Source organism: Nansenia antarctica (assembly GCF_963989245.1).
Source record: "Nansenia antarctica genome assembly, chromosome: 20".
In the NCBI taxonomy this organism is placed as follows: Eukaryota; Metazoa; Chordata; class Actinopteri; order Argentiniformes; family Microstomatidae; genus Nansenia; species Nansenia antarctica.
Window position 1 is genome coordinate 5,852,818 of NC_137693.1, and position 16,856 is coordinate 5,869,673.

At 45.0% G+C, this 16,856-nt stretch overlaps 1 protein-coding gene across 1 annotated transcript; it reads right to left on the reverse strand.

Moving 5' to 3' along the window:
• Positions 1–2,165: 2,165 nt before the first annotated feature.
• cxxc5a (CXXC finger protein 5a) lies at positions 2,166–9,862 on the reverse strand (the record flags this gene model as incomplete). Its single annotated transcript, XM_080550022.1, has 2 exons — positions 2,166–3,122; positions 9,086–9,862. The coding sequence occupies 2 exons, from the start codon at positions 9,860–9,862 to the stop codon at positions 3,078–3,080; spliced, it is 822 nt and encodes a 273-aa protein (XP_080406148.1). The 3' UTR covers positions 2,166–3,077.
• Positions 9,863–16,856: the final 6,994 nt, after the last annotated feature.

A 16,856-nucleotide genomic window follows, 5' to 3' on the forward strand; every position in this document is an offset into this window, starting at 1 on the left:
GGGGGAAGGGCACGTCTGCCGGCCAAGAGGGTGAGCAGATCAGTGCGGCTCAGTGTCTGCGAGGCAGTGATAAGATTCCAGGATTCTCCCTACTGTGACAGGCCTGCTCAACCCAGCCCCACCACCACCACCCTCACAGAGACTCCCCACCACCACCACCACCACCTGACCCTTCCAGCAAGTCACTAACTGCATCCGACTGCACCCCCTTTTTTTCGGTGTGTTGGATGTCGGATGTTATTATAATGATTATGACCATCAGCGGTTTAAATTCTTAACCTGATTAAAAAAAAAAAACGCAAAGCAAAGTGCTATTATTTTTAGTTTTTTTTTTCTCGTTCAGTGGCATAATAGGAGAAACAGAGACCGCCTACCTCCTAGTCCTCCTACACACTGTCAGACAATCATGTTCAGGCTTTCTCGTTTCCCTCTTTTTTATCTCTGTCCCCCCCCCCCCCCCCTCCCCCCAGCCCCCCACCCCCCTTCTCTGATGGCAGGTTGGGCAGTGAGCTGTGCGGGTGCAGAGGAGGCGAGGACGCCGCGGCGCACATTAATAATGCAGGGCCTCTGCTTCCCCCCCCAGCGCCATGGCGATGGCACCAGCCCAGCGCTGTCACCAGGGGGGGGAGCTGGGAATACGCACTCTCCAACCCTCGGCTCGCCAAGCTGCTCACCAGCCTCCTCGCACACACAAGCCGCACCGCACTAGGTCTCCGCCGTGGAGACTCACTAATTAGAAAAACTCACTATAATGACGGCAGTATAAACCCCCCCCCCCCCCCCCCCGCAACATCTACCGGTACCTCTACCACTTCTAACTATGTGTGTACAGGGTTCAGACCTGTGAGAGAGGGAGGGGGCCTGACATTTTCATTATTTCGCCACGAATTGGAAATTCACCTTCATGCCCTCTGGCCCCTCAGAAGAGCTCAGGGAAAGCCTCGTATGGCTCGTATGTTTTGCTGGTGCAACGGTTTCCACGATAATGACACTCTCACTCGGAATCTAAGCCACATCACAACCTGTTTTGTTCAACGTCCTCACCAATAATAGCAGTTGTGTCCTTATCGGGTTTCTCCTAAAGATTACACAATGAATCGATAATAAGACTCATATTCATGAAAGATAAAAAGGGACACAATGGTTTCAGTGCGTGGCAATCAACATTTCTTTCTTGAAATGCTCACAGTGTTTAGTGTCAGTCCAATTAAAGCAGTGCATTGTGGGGCGGCTTGCTTCTTGACTGGCTTTTCAGGAGGCCCAGGTGAGGCAGAGGGTTGTGATTTGAATTCTATAAGGCCCCGCTATAGGGTTTCTGCGAGTGATGTCATGCTCCTTGCTCCGTCCCTCTCTATAGGTGCTGCCACACCTGCATCACACACACAGCCCTCTCCTCGTGCGGAGGAAGACAGTCAACATGACACCTGCCGTCTAGAAACCTTCTCTTAGCTTCTTCTTCCTCCCTTTTTTTGGCTTTGAAGACCCAATCTGTGTTATTGAGTAATTCTTAATTATTCTTAATTGTGTGTTTGTTTTTTTTACCTGTAAATGTCATGCAGTAGTAGGGGGAGAGGAAAATGACATTTGGAGGTTTTGAGGGGTGCTTTGATATATATTTTTACGATATATTCAACACAGATTTTGATATCCTTTCTTCTTTTTTCTTTTTCTTTTGTTTGGGTTTCCACTTTAACATTACACGGCTAATCAACCCTGTTAATTGTAGTGGGCATCTATGTTACTAAATGAGCAAACATCTCAATGAAACCAAGGAGTCATGGTGGAACACACCACTTCCTGATTCTGCTTTAATGAGTTATTGTTTCTCGCCCCATCACTTCTTTTATTTTATCCAATGATATGAAAAGGGATCACATTTGAAAGATTAACCGGATATTTCTACACTTCAGTATTTTGTCAAGTCGGCCGTAGCTTTAGAAAAAAAACATGCAATTAGACAAGTAGACAAACATCGAAAACTGTAAATTTTGACACAAATACATGCATTCGTTTTATTCACAAAACCAGTCCAATTTTCTAAATGAATACAAACATCGCTGTTGTTTTTAAAAGATGTACTGTAGCTACCAGCAACGTAATGAAAAAAACAAACAAACAAACATAAACCAAAAAAAAAAAGAAATCTTGTTTTCAGTGCGTTCAAATGGGTATAGACTCAGAGCAAGTGCTGTCTCCTAGTGCTGTCGTCCTCTGCTTCGTGGTGACACGCTTGTTTGGGGCCACTGTAAGGCTGGCAGTTTCACAAAATAAAAAGCTTGGAAATACAGGGGAGGAACATACGGGTTGGTTGGGCGATTGGGGAGATTCCAGTGAAGGACTCAGGAGGGTAACAACACCCTGTTTAAGAGCCCCTGGATTCAGACCAATGTGGTGACCATCTCTTGTTTTCATTTCAATCAGAAATCTGGATTTTTTTTTTTACATTTTGAAACATTTCTCCTCCTTTGCTTCTCAAAGACAACCATTGATCTGTTTCAAAATGATATTCTTCAATCAAAACAAAATAAAATCATAATATAGACAAGGGTTTAAGTAAGAACAATGGTGCTAAATTACAATAGTGCTTGCCGTAAGCCACTAGTTTTAAAATATAGCCGTAAATTTACATTCTCTACACAAGTACTGTAATCTTTCCACACGTGAACAACATTAACACCAAAACACAGAAATTAGTTGATTGTCCACACTCAGTCCGTCATTTCTGTTTGGCAATGAACAGTTCCATGTCTAAGCGACAGAAAAAACCTGCTGGAAAAAGGACAAAAGGTACCAAAATGGAAACATATAAAAGGGAATGAAAGTTGCCATAGATTTTTTTCTTTATGTTTAATTTTTGGTTCAAGGAATAAGTAGGTGCGCATCCATTACTCGATTGATTATTTTGTATCATTTCTTGTTTTGTTTTTTTGTATTTTTCTATCTGTAGTTTTGTTTGTTGCTTGTCAGCCAGTGTCCGTGCCCGAGTCAATCCAAGCGAGAGTTGGCATTGCACTTGATCGCAGAGCTTTGGGTAGAGGGGGGGGTGGGGGTGGAGGGGTCAGAGAGAGAAGAGAGTCCTACTGGAACCATCGGAAAGCTGCTCCTGTAGGAAGCATCACCTTCTTAGAGAAACAAAAGACAGACAAAAGAGAGAGGAGAAAAGAGAGGAAGAAGGTTAGTGGATACAGTCGACAAGACAAACACATCCCAATACTCTTTCTAAACAGCCTCTGTATTTCCTCGTCTCTCTCTCTGAAGCCTTATTTACCAGGGTAATAACTAGCCAGATTCACACAGACAACATCAACAACATGGCTCAGGAGATCTCCTCATTGAACACATATAACACCACAGACATGGTGTTCCCATGGTGTCCTCCCTCCCTCGCTCCCCTCACTGTTCTGTCTTCCTCTCTTCTTTCTGCTCTACTTCTCTTTCTCTCCCTCTCCAGACCAAGGCAGTATCAGTGAAAATCTCTGTGTCCCACACATACATATCACCCCCCTCCTCCTCTCCCCTACTCCCTCGCCTCTCCCCTGGCTGTCCGGACCACCCCCCCCACCCATCATCCTCCCCCCCTACCCCCTGCCTCAGCAGCCCATGGGCCACGGGCCCTGGCTCCATGCGAAACCCGATACGGCGCATTTATTATTTAGTCACCAACGCAGTCACGTCGCTCTCCTACCCCACCACACCGCTCTCTCACTTGTGACACTGCTCTCTCTGTTCCTCCTCACTCCTCTCTCTCAGTGTGGGATCTCTATGCCTGATTGCACTAAGCAGCAGAGGCACAAATGCATGCGGGCTGCAGGAGTTTGAGTGGTCGCCTGCCAGTCATAAGATAGAGAGGACCACTGGGTCTCACTCCCCCGAGCTGCAGCTATACGGCTCGGCTGGCTGGTGACGGTGTTCTGAGAAAAAGCGCAACTCGACTGCGGCAAAAGAATCTCACATGTTAGCCCAGCACTGCCCCGGAGCGAAGTCAGGAGGAGCGGAGCTCGGCAAACACTTATGCACCCATACATACATTCTCCCTCTCACACAGACTCCCTCGCACTTCCTAACATGTATTCACACGCAGAGTCAGTCACACACCTCCACACACACACACAACAGACACGTTAACTAACACTCCGTCGTCACATTTATTCACATACACACTCAGAAAAAATCTCATCAACACCCAGACGAATACTGAAACTTGATTGAGATACACTCTACTATAAATGTCAGGATACACAATTACAAATATATCCTCACACAAGCCAGAAGCCAGTACACATGTTGACTCACACATGGAGAGTAACTACTGTATTCCATATGCTTTCAATCATATTCATGAAGCTATCAAAATAGGCAAAATAACACACACACACACACACACACACACACACACACACACACACACACAGGAAGACCACAATAACAACAACAGATTCCAGAGGTCACTAGGTCAGTAATTCAAGAAAGTAAACCATAGTCAACATAACATAATTCAGTATATAGTACCTGTAAATATTATTTTATATTTTATATTTTTGGAGTAGCTCGCAACTTTTCTTGACTGATATCATTTTCACTTTATTATTTACAGGACAGGATTCCATAAATGACGAAGCACACTAAAGAAGGCGCAAGGACAATAGGTACTGTATGTCACTGATGACCTTTAACCTATGACTCACTAGGAACTGACCAGTGACCCTTCACTTCTGACCCAGTAACGGTCTCCTCCATTTCACACAAACACTCCTATTTGTCCTGCCTGACTAAGACAGGGAGGGGTTCCAAGGTCACCAACCCGCTCAAGGCCTCCATCTCAATGTCCGGCATCTTAATATCTGATTATTGATTTTACTATGAATATGCTACTGCTACTTTCCTCAATGGACACATGTTTACTCCCCCCCAGCCAAGGACCTACACAAAACTAACCCAATAATTGGAAGCATTTTGAGGGAATACTGCTTAAATATGACACTTTTAAACGTGGGTTGAGTGTCTGCATTTTTAAATCTTATTTGGCTATGGCATGCTGACTTTGGCTAGGGGAAGCTGATCCCTGACCAGCTTTGTAGGAGCACATTCCCATGAGCATGAGGTAAAATGCTTCTCATCAATCACTTCCCATTGGACAGCTCCTGGTCCCCTTGTCACAGGAACCCTTTCACCCTCACCCTTGACGTCGTCCAACCTCAGACGGTTTTAGACGGTGATGTCATAGCTACTAGAGTTAGTTACACCACTGCTGTATGTGCATCTAGCTGTCTGTCTGCTTCTGCGAGTATGTCTGCTGACCGACTTGGCTTGCTGCCTGTCTGTCTCTGTCTGTCTGTCTGTCTGCCTGTCTCCGTCTGTCTTTCTGTCTTTCTGCCTACCTGTCTGTCCACTTACTCTCTTACTTGTGTCTCTGTCTGCCTGGCAACTTGCCAACTGATCTGTCTATCTCCATGTCTGCATGCCTGTGTGTCTCTGTGTCAGGCTGTCCTGTCTGGTGTTTGGTGTCTGGGAGGAGGGGAGGAGGGGAGGGTCACTACGCACCGGGAGTACTCTCCTTCCATGTTTGTGTGCCTATTATTGTGCCTTATACTGGCCATGTCACCACCATGGACAACATCTCAAATACCTGGTGTCAATGATACTCCAACATACTTACATAGACACACAGTCACTTGGAAACAACTAAGCGCAGACCCACACAACCTGAGAATCTTAACGGAAAAACAGTCCAGAATAAAAACAAACCCCCAGGGTCCAAACTCATCCTCAGAAAAAAAATAAAATAAAATAAAACACACTTGTACTTAGTTAACTACCCCAGATATACGCATACACATTTTTTACAGAAAACTTTGTAACCATTTTTTTTTTTTATGGAAATAAAAAAATAAAACCACGGTTTTCTAGAGCAACAGTGAGACTGAGACCACTGGAGAACTTTCAGACACGCAGCAGAAAGGGACTGTTTCTCCAAGGCTACATTTATTTCCGTTCAAACGTAGCGTTCCCAAAATAAATCCAGACATCTCAAGCCAGCGAGGTGTGAGGTGGCAAAGACCTCGGCACGCTACCTCCCCCTCACTCCCCACTTTTACAGCCCTCTTTGAGCTGCCATGAGGTTTCAATGGAAACCTTCAACACCCTCAAAGCACAGAGCCGCTGGTCTCCCCTTGTATTCTCTCCTTTACACACACACACACACACACACACACACACACACACACAAACACTATAAACTATATACCATAAACGTCATCCAATGTACACTCACAAACGTACAAATACAAAGAAAGAAACACTCAACAACAGACAAAACCACACACACCGATGCATTAGACCAACCCACACCCAAACATATTGAACCTCATGACACAAATCTTCCGAAACCACACAGACACACACACACACACACACACACACACACGCAAACACACACGCAAACACACACACACACACACAGAAACACACACGCAAACACAAACACACACACACACACACAGACACACACACACACACACACGCTAACACACACACACAGACACACACTCACACACACACACACACACACACACACGCACACTACTAACGGGTATCTGCCACCTCGCTAAGTGATCCCAATCCATTAGCATCCCTGTTAGATGGAGGGGTCTGTGCATGTGAGATGTGACACTCAGGGGCTGTTTCCACTAACGCTGAAGCTCACAGCAGATCACCGTGACGAGCATACAGGGTGACGTCATTCCCTTTTGTCCCAGGTGCTATCCAGGTGTCCATGAACATGTTCTAAACTCGGCGACCACGAGCGTCGAGGGTACGCAGCAATTTAACCATTTCACAACGCTTCACTTAACAGAAAACAGAACCTAGAGTCGCAGGATAGTGTGATTTCTTTGCTATTTATAGTACAGTGACGATTTGGACCTTCCATTGAAAATATGAACCCCAGTCCTCTCAAACAAGCCTCCACAAACTAGAAATACACAAATCACAATTCTGCAATTCGAAGTTGAATGCTGAAGTAGCCTACTTATTTATGTATGACCCCTAATCACAAGGACACGCGTCAGATACAATATCAGATGAACTGCTTGGGTCATCATATTCAGTATTGTATTGAACTTGTGAACTTTAGCCTACAGTATGAGACTATACTTACTGACTAGTCTACTGTCTGACCTACTGACCTGCTGAGCAATACAGTTGCCGCAGTTTTATAATGCGCAATACAATTAGACAAATATTTTATGAATACATTTTTTAAAAGCAAAGCATCTGAATATGAATGTTAAACACATATCATCTAACTTGTTAGTATACTCTAAGTGGAAAAACACAACAAAGATCATTAGATTCTAACATCAGCAGAAATAACCGACCCACTCTAGGGCTTGGGCTCAGTCTGGGTCGTGTGCTGTGAACGACCATGTGAACATCAATAGCAAACCATAGATCAATACAACATGTCCTATTACCACACAGATCAAAAAGCATTTGACCACTGTACATAAAATAGATGCCGTTTGTTTTTTAGTGCAAGGTTTGGACTGTTCACAGCAACAGCAACATTCAATTTTACATCTGACATCAGAATGGGAATCCTCTCTCCACAGTCACAGTCTGTAAACAAAAGGTCAACCCTCATTAAACTGTGTGTTTTACCGTATAAGATCAGATTACAGATAATGATCACACTCGATCTCATGACACGTAGTGTTCTAGTATTTACTGACTGTACTGCACATACAGAGCAACAAGGCAAGGGCCCACTCAGGATAACTCATTCTATCCTGGATAGTGTCATTTGTCAAAAAGAAAAAAAAAAAAGAAAGGGATGAAACCTAAACGGAGGTAAATGCAATTCTAATTTGTACAAGCATTTAATGACTCTGTGTAAAGTGGAGATCAATTGCATTTCCCCCTCCTAATGATCATTGTATGTTGCCTTTGTCATCATTGACCATTGTGAGTGATACATATCAACCGATTCAATCTATCATGACCGATACAGCCACACAAGAAGTCAAGGAGATTATGTCATTGGTCAGGGTAGGTTTATCTGAGCTTTATAGTATTTGGCTTTGTTAGGGGAGTGGTTGAATTGAGAGCTCAGGGAACTCTAATAGTTTCTGACGTGCCAGACTTCACAGAGGTCAACAGAGGACAACAACATATTTTGGGAGTTTGAGCACGGTGTCACTGAGGTGACCCAGGCGAGAAGTTTGGAGGGCCGTTTACCCCAAACCACCATGATGCCACAGGAGAGACAGAGAGCAGCCTAGAGGGGGACGCCTGTGCCACACTGACACCTGGTGCTCCAGATGACATCCCCATGGCCAGATGGACCATGTCATACACACACACACACACACACACACACACGCGCACACACGCACTCACACGCACTGCCACAACCATCAAATACATACGTTCTGTCACAGACATTCTGTACAACCCATACAAAACAAATGCATGAAAACATGTTCACATAGACAATAACACACGCACACACACACACACACACACACACACACACACACACACACACTTATACAACTACAGTACCCTGTCATGAACACTTCTACACATACCCACAGGGCAGTACGGTACTCATTTTGCAATGTAAGCACATAAAACTATATCGCAAATGAAAACTATTTTGTTAATTGTTAAACTGGGAAAGAAATGCTGATTGGGGGCTGGGGGGGCTGGGGGGGGTTGCGAGCTGTGCAGGGTGGACTGTCATGGTTGGTGTGGGCCGGGTGATGTTGAGTGCGTGCAGAGGACAGATTAAAGAGGCCCCATGGTGTGTGTCTACCCCACGCACACCCTCCCCCCCTCCTCACCACCTGTTATCCTCTTGTTCCAAAGCCCAGCTCCACCAAAAAGTCCCTGTGGACCTACACTCTTTAACCCTTTGCTTTGGCGCTCTACCCACGCTTACTGTACGCCTACATAGGAATAAAATGGACAGTGGACTTTTCAGAATTTGGAGGCGCCTTTGACCCTTCCTGCAGGAAACCTCTGACCTTCTATGACCCTGCCGACCTCCGGCTCTGACCCCTCACTCACTCATTTATTCTCTTACCTCCAGGGCGGCAGACGGCTTCTTTTTCAGCTCCTCACATTTCCGGAACTTGCAGATCTGGTGGCCCGTTTTGCGGTTCCGGCAGCTGCTGCACTGGTCGCAGTTAATTCGCCGGCGGCAGGGCTGGCACATGCCGCAGCGTTTCCGCTTCTTTTTGCCGGAGCTGATGGCCGAGGCCAGCTCGCTCTGCGCCGGGTACTCGGCCAGGCCGGCCATGTGCAGCGCGCTGTCCGCCAGGAACACTCCGGCCGGCGTCATGATGAAAAGCCCCGGGTTGAACGGGAAGCCGCCTCCCACGCCGTACGGAAAGTCGGCGGGACCACCCACGGTGTCCGCGGCCGAAGCGCCCTCCAAGTCGCTGCCCCCCGAGCCCGAATCGCCCCCGCCCCCCATCCCCATCCCCATCCCTCCCGGCAACAGCATGTGCTCCATACCGGCCCGCTTTAGCAGTGCCGCCGCCTGGGCAAAGTGCAGCAGGCCGTTCTGTCCCTCCAGGACCTGCTCCAGGGTCCGGTCCAACTTGGCTGCAGCCAGCGCTGCGACGGTGGGCTGGGGCGGCGGGGGCGGCTGGGGCTTGGTGTGAGAGTGACTCTTAGCCTCTCCGTTGTGAACATGTCCATTGGTGGAGGAGGGGCAGGCGGCGGTGTACTGGGAGAGGGTGCGAGACCTCTTAAGGCTCTTGCTGAGGGGCTCGCTGAGGATGCCACTGCGGTTCCTACGCTCGATGACAGGGTTGTCGTCCCTGCAGCTGCTTCCCTCCGACCGTCCGCTCGACATGGTCCAGAGCGTGCGTGCCCGGCCTGGGCTGGGAGGTCGGTGTAGGGGGGGGGGGCAGGGAGGGGCAGCCGAGAGGTGCTCACAGTCTTGCTCTAAGCCCAGGTAAGGGTGGCACCTCCCCTCGGTGGACTAATCGGCCAGCCAACCACGGGGAGGCCCTAGAGCCCTTGTGCTCGCTCTAGATCTCCGCCCTCATCCACATCCTTCCACTGGCAACCTAAAAACTGACAAAGGGAGAGAGAAGAGAGAGAAGGGTCCATAAATGAGAGGCTCAGCTTTGGGTCAGCAGCATCTTGGTAAACAAAAGACTTGACTTTGATGACGACTCATTTGAAGCAAATACATTAGGACAATTACTACAGCCTTTGGTTGATGTTACTTTAATCATCTGGTTCAATACAGCGAAAAAAGTAAATGGGACAACTCAATCCTAACATCCATATACAGTATGTTATCTATACGTCTGAGGGACAGCCTGAGAAGATGAGAAGCCCACTTACAGTGCTTCTGTCCATCTCCCGATAAACAAGCCCACACACAAGGACATTCATAAAGACTATCACACACTAACATAAGACAGCACAATAAAACAGTGACAGCAGAGCGCTATTATTATTCTATATTCCATTCTAAATCTGACTGATTTAAATACTAATTCCCCCCCTTTAGGGCCAAGTTGATTGCCGCCTTAGTATTTCGCCCATGAGAAAACCAGGAGAGGCTGGTAGAGGCTCACTCTTTCTATCAAAGGGATTTGCAACAATAATTCCCACATCACACAGACAAAATTGAAATCCATTTCCCATAAATTCGACCTCGGACCATGAAAAATTGCCGTTTTTGATATCACACTCTAGAAAGACAGAAACTTGACATATCTTAGTCGCGGTGCGTCGCATAGGTCACCGCTAATGGTTTTGAGTATTATGACTGTGTTTTCAAATGGATTCAATTCATTAAAGCAAAGGCGTTAAACAGTCGTTAGCATGTCTATGAGCGTGCATCTTGTTTCTGGAAGGAAACACTTTAAAGAGGTAACACTTTACATGTTTCTATGAAACCATCCCTATTCCACAAACAACAAAAACCACTCAAACCCATTACTATGCAACACTACAATGATACAACATGCGGATACATTGTTGTTACATGAATAATTAATCCCAGTGTTACAATACCTGTATAAGACCAACTTCACGTGAGGAGGTTACAGAAAAAACAAAACAATATCCACAAACCATAAGAACACACAAGTGGATCACCTACAGCACTGAGACTATGTTGGTCGTCCTACCTCATCATGACTGCAGATTTAACCATTCCGCCTGCCACACAACAGTGTGCAGAAGATAAGGTTCTCTCATGGGAACTCATTATGTCTCTGATGTGGATGCCCTACATTCGCATTTACATATGCATGTTAGTCATTTAGCAGACGCTCTTATCCAGAGTGACAATAAGTACAATAAGGACGTAGTCTAAAGTAAGTGAATCAACGATACTTCACAGTCATCGTAAGCTAAACCTTCCATAAGAATAAGTGCCACAGGCAGTCACAGTGCTAGAGAAAAACCACCTCTCTATTTTTCGGTATTCACTCATGATTCGGTATTCACTGGCAGCATTCACTAGCATTTGATGAAAAGTTAAAATGCTTTCCATAATTTGTATTGGCATGTAAGTGTTTGGAGTATTTGAGAAAGCGCTATACAAATAACATTTATAATTATTATTATTATTATTATTATTATTATTATCACTGACATGTGGATGGAGGATGTAATATTATGGACATAGTGGTATTTCCTGTTTGAGGAGCGTGCAGTAACAGACATCCTGATTGGTTAATTAATCTCTATGGTGGTGTACACCTGTTACACTGAGGCATGCTCCTCTCCATTATGGATCTATAGCCATAACTTCATAGTTTTAACATACCCAACCCCATGCATTATCCAATGGGTAGGGTGACGAAAACCGACTTGCTGTCCATTAACTACCATATCAACACTGGATAAAGTCAATGGTATTGTTCCAGTGGGTTGGCATGGTAGATGCTTATTTCTGTGTATTAACATTCAAGGAGAGCTATGCTCCATTTAACTTCCATTTGAATAATTCAAGAATTGGAAATGCTTCATTTACCGAATGGATACTTCCTTCTCCATTCCGGATTTAGAATTATTTGAAAACTAACTGATTTGAACTCTGATACTTTACTCAATGCTGGACAGCGGAACCAAGACTGGAAAAAGAACATTCTTCCATATTACCATTGGGCACAAAAACCTCACATGTGCCTCTGAAAAATCCCAATCACCAACCTCACCATGAAGAAGACAAACTATGACTCTATTCTGACTGACCTGTCCCCACTCACAAACAAGCACACCACCTCGCAGAGAAAAAAGCTGAGGAAATGGCCGGGCCTGTCCTTATAAGGGAAACAAAGGGAAGGGGAGGGAGAGAGGATGGGGGGGGGGGGGGGGGGGGTCTGCGCAGTGTGTGGAAATTGGAAGGCCAGAATTAGTGGGAGGTAAAGCTTCAAAGGCAGGAGCGCAGCCCCCGCATTCTCACCAGCTCAGGGGTCCGTGGCGCCAGCGGACCGGAGCCAGCCCCTCAGCCCCTCACTCTCCAGCTCTGAGCCTGACCAGGGCTCTCCCTGCTGCAGGGATATCGTGTGTGTGTGTGTGTGTGTGTGTGTGTGTGTGTGTGTGTGTGTGTCTGTCTGTCTGTCCTGGTCTTTTTACTCTGTCCCTGTTCAGAGTGTCTTCCTTCCTGACCCAGACTCACTCACCATCTCCATCAAACATGAACATGTCACTCAGTCAATATCTCTCCCGAACGATTATGTCTCTCTTACTCACTCCACCATTCCACTTTCAATGTCAAGGCCATGGCTCTAACAGTCTCCCGTCCCTCCCCCATATCATTCACAGTCTCTCCCTGTCCCTGGACCACATCATTCACATGTTACTACTCATCCTTGTAATATGACTCTCTCTGTTCCTCTACCGTGTCAGTCATAATCTCCCCCCGTTTCTTTATTCCATAAACAAAGTTTATACTTTCATTATTCCAAAACGTTACAATACAATGCAATTATAAAGTTATTGTTAAAATAGTTAATGTTCTGTTTTAAGAAACAAATAGAATCATGAATTATCCACATAGTGGCTGTTTATGAATGTTGAGATGATGACAATAATGATGATGATAATTAAATCTAGGATGAATACATAATGTGGAACAGGTTGGCGATGTCACAGATCATTATTGCCCGATCCAAACAAACATTGATCAATGTCAATGTAAATATTATAAGAGCAATCACATACAGCCATACAGCAAACCACAACATTTATCACCAACAGTGTGTGTATATATATAAATATATAATATACATAGGCCTATATATATATATAATAAAATATGATGTTGTTGTTATTGTTATTGTTTACATCTTAATCACTGACGTCATACCATCATGATAGTAATGGTAAACCATACATCCTCAGTAATAGGCAGGCAACTTATATCAATGTTAGGCTACTACTAGCCTAGACCAACTATTAGTCTACTAATACCGCACAATAATACTTATTTAACTAAAGCACAGTCTCTCTCAACATAGGCTATACATACACATGGTTACGTCAGAGGGGAGCTGCTCGAGACGTGGCTCGTGCATAGGCCTACACATTTCCTCCGGCCAATGAGCAGAGAGCCACACTGTACGCCATATCAGAACTGTGAAACTCTACATTTTACCTGAAACATCTGCAGCACAAATTCAAAAACCAAACCAAACTTTATTCATGTATTTAAAAAATGCAAAAATGTTGATTTTGTTCGAGAAATTAATGGCTATTTATTTAGGCTAACAGATCAGGCTAATTAACAAAGAACAAAAAGAAAGCTTAGCAATACAGTGTCAAAAAAATATTGCATTATAATATTCCAATGATTTCGCATCTGGAGAACTATTTGCTTAATAGCCTACCATGCTCTAATATTGCCAATTCCATTTGATAAAGGTGAAAGGTAAAGGTGAAAAATATAATTCCCAAATGCTCAGGTGTTTCCTCCAGGGGTGAAAACAGAACCTCGGAGGCACTGACGCCATTCCTTGAAGTTGGCGCGTGCGAAGAAGAAGAAGAAGAAGAAGAAGGCTACTTATTAGTTCAGGTAATGCAGAGCCAAACGCAACACTTCCCTCCAGACGCGCGGGCACGCAGACCCTCACACCTATCTCTGCCTAGCCCCCCCTCTCTCTCTCCACCACCCCTCCCCACTCTCTGGCACACTACCGCGTGCACACACGCGCGCGCACACACACTCACATTTGTGCACGAGACCCAGTGGAAGTTATAATGACCAATAATTAAATAGCTGCACTGTTCATATATCCCTTTGCGTCTATTTCCTCCTTTAACATCTTAAGCAGGTTGAAAACGACTAAATTCCATGCACCGTTAAATCGTGACTTCTAATTATTTGCGAAAACATGCAGTCCCCTATACGAGCGCCAATCCCGGTGACGGATTGCGGCAGTACCAGGGGGTCGCCGTAAATCCCGGCTTGCAGCGGCGATAGCACGGGGGGATCGCGCGCAGGAGACATGGGTGATCGTCGCATGCGGAACAATGAAGAGCCACACACCATTCATAATGAAATAAAATCACTCCCCAAAACACCGACTGGACCACTGTAATTAGGATTAGGCGACATTAACAAGTTGAACAGCAATTAGAACATCGTGCTCTTCTGACCATTATGCATTTTCACAAAAATAGTTCGGCTGATTGATAAATGTACTAATAACATATTGCAGAAAACAAAAGTTCCGTTTCAATTCAACACCCGAAATAGGCTCAGGAAAAGCAAACATCACCACCTGTCATTAAAGCATGTCAATCGTAAATATAAATCAAGATCGAATGCAAAGTGCCATCATTTCACTCGCAAATATTTATCGGGAGCGTAAGTTTGTTGGAGCGCACGTCATTACCAGGTGATTCACACTCTCAATTTTCATCCTCAAACACAGGTTTGAATGAAAGGACAGCACTCCACAATTTCCACAAACGTCTAGGCTACTGCATCGAGAAATTATCCCCGAAAAAAATGTCTCAAATAAGAATAGAATCATAGCTGAATGTCAATTTTTAACACACCAAGCTAATAACAGACCGGGCATCATTTCGCATGCGTCTCAGGGCTACGGGACCTAATTTTATCTAACATTAAAAAAGGAGCACAAAAATACCTTTTGTCTAGACTCAATGATCTGAAACCACGGTCTCTGCGGTGCCAGCGTATGGTCTGCACCACCAGCACGTTTGAGGGTAGAATCAGAAACATTCTCCTGTTCTCCCAGTTAACTTGATCGTTAGGAAGATGACATCCCAACTTTCAGCAGACTTCAACAAAGTATGATTCCCCCCCCCCTCCCTTCGATGTATCTGCATATTTGCAAACACAGGCCCTTTTTTATTCGCACCTACCAAAGCAGATCCAAGCGGAGGGGAGGGTTCCCACTGTCCAAGCGGTCCGTCTCCAAACCTGCCGTGGAGATTGATGTCAAAAAAGAAACGGAGAAAAACCTTTAGTCTACTCTAAAACAACTGAATTAATATAGTGATCGCCTGTAGGAAAACAAGAGCGAAACAGAATAATAAATCATTGTAAAAACGTACTTTCTCGGAAGCAGAGCGTGTGGGCTCTCCAACCTTTCGATTCTCGCAATCCCACCTCTACATCCCCGCTCGCGGAGAAGAACATGCAAACACATTTCATAGATTTTTGGAGCTTCGCGGAAAAACCGAACTGGACTTTCCGGTGGCATAGAGACGGAAAAAAAGATACCGCCGAAATCTTTTAAAATATAGACATGTAACGTCCCCTTAATGACTCTTTCACATAATGAACTTGAATATGTTTAGGTTTCTCTGACGAATTAACACGATTGTTATTAAAGCTTTTACGCAATGTCTTGCAGATGCATTTTACAGGGTGTTGAGGCTCCCATCAGTGCTGGCTGTATATGCACAATATGATTTTCTCTGTCTATGAACGCAAGTTGATATTTCGTCATACCTCTTTAAGACTAAACTTTCTTTTAACACATTCATGCTTACAAATAACTTCAACTGTACAGTCCAACAATATGGAAAGATATTCACAGGTGAATATTAATTGACCCAAATCAAATCACATTTTTTAATTCACAGTGAGGGATTATCGTAGTATGATTAATATGCTACCTGTATATGGTATACCTATGTGTATTTATGGAATGTATAGGCCTATATAATATAATTCACAATTTCACCCAAATTTTAAGAACATGTGCGATCGACCTTGTGAGACTGATTTTGTAATAAATACACTGACTCTGGTCTTGTTTTGCACCGTAGCCTAATGGTTTAATGGTTTAATCAAAAGAGTATTTTGTTAAACCTATTGTCTTGTTTACAGAGGGCATATGTTAATACTGACACTTCACATGCGTGACAGATGGTTTTACATGTAATCAATTGTAGTACTGGCCGGTGATCATTTGACGATGGGGTTGTTTTTGTAGCCTGTGTGTGTGTGTGTGTGTGTGTGTGTGCGGCGCGCACAGGAGTGGCCAAACGATGGCTGTCGCCCATGACCGGTGCGCTCGGCTCCACTTCTCTCCTCGCTCAGCCCGAGAGTCCACTCCACCTCTTTCCAATGTCCTGTCTGCTGGCAGGCGGCCAACCGAAGTGTGTGGAAATGACACCGCCAGGGCGGCAGAGATTTTCCTTCATTTCTCTCCTTCCCAGGATCGCAGACGGGCTGACATTGGCTAGAAAGTGGAGCAGCTCGTCAGGGACAATCAATGCGAATCGATCGAGCCGTGCGGTTGAGGCTCCGAGCTGGAAAATAACGCGGCGAGAGAGAGAGAGGGAGAGAGAGAGAGGGAGAGAGAGAGATGGAGAGAGAGAGAGAGAGAGAGAGAGAGAGA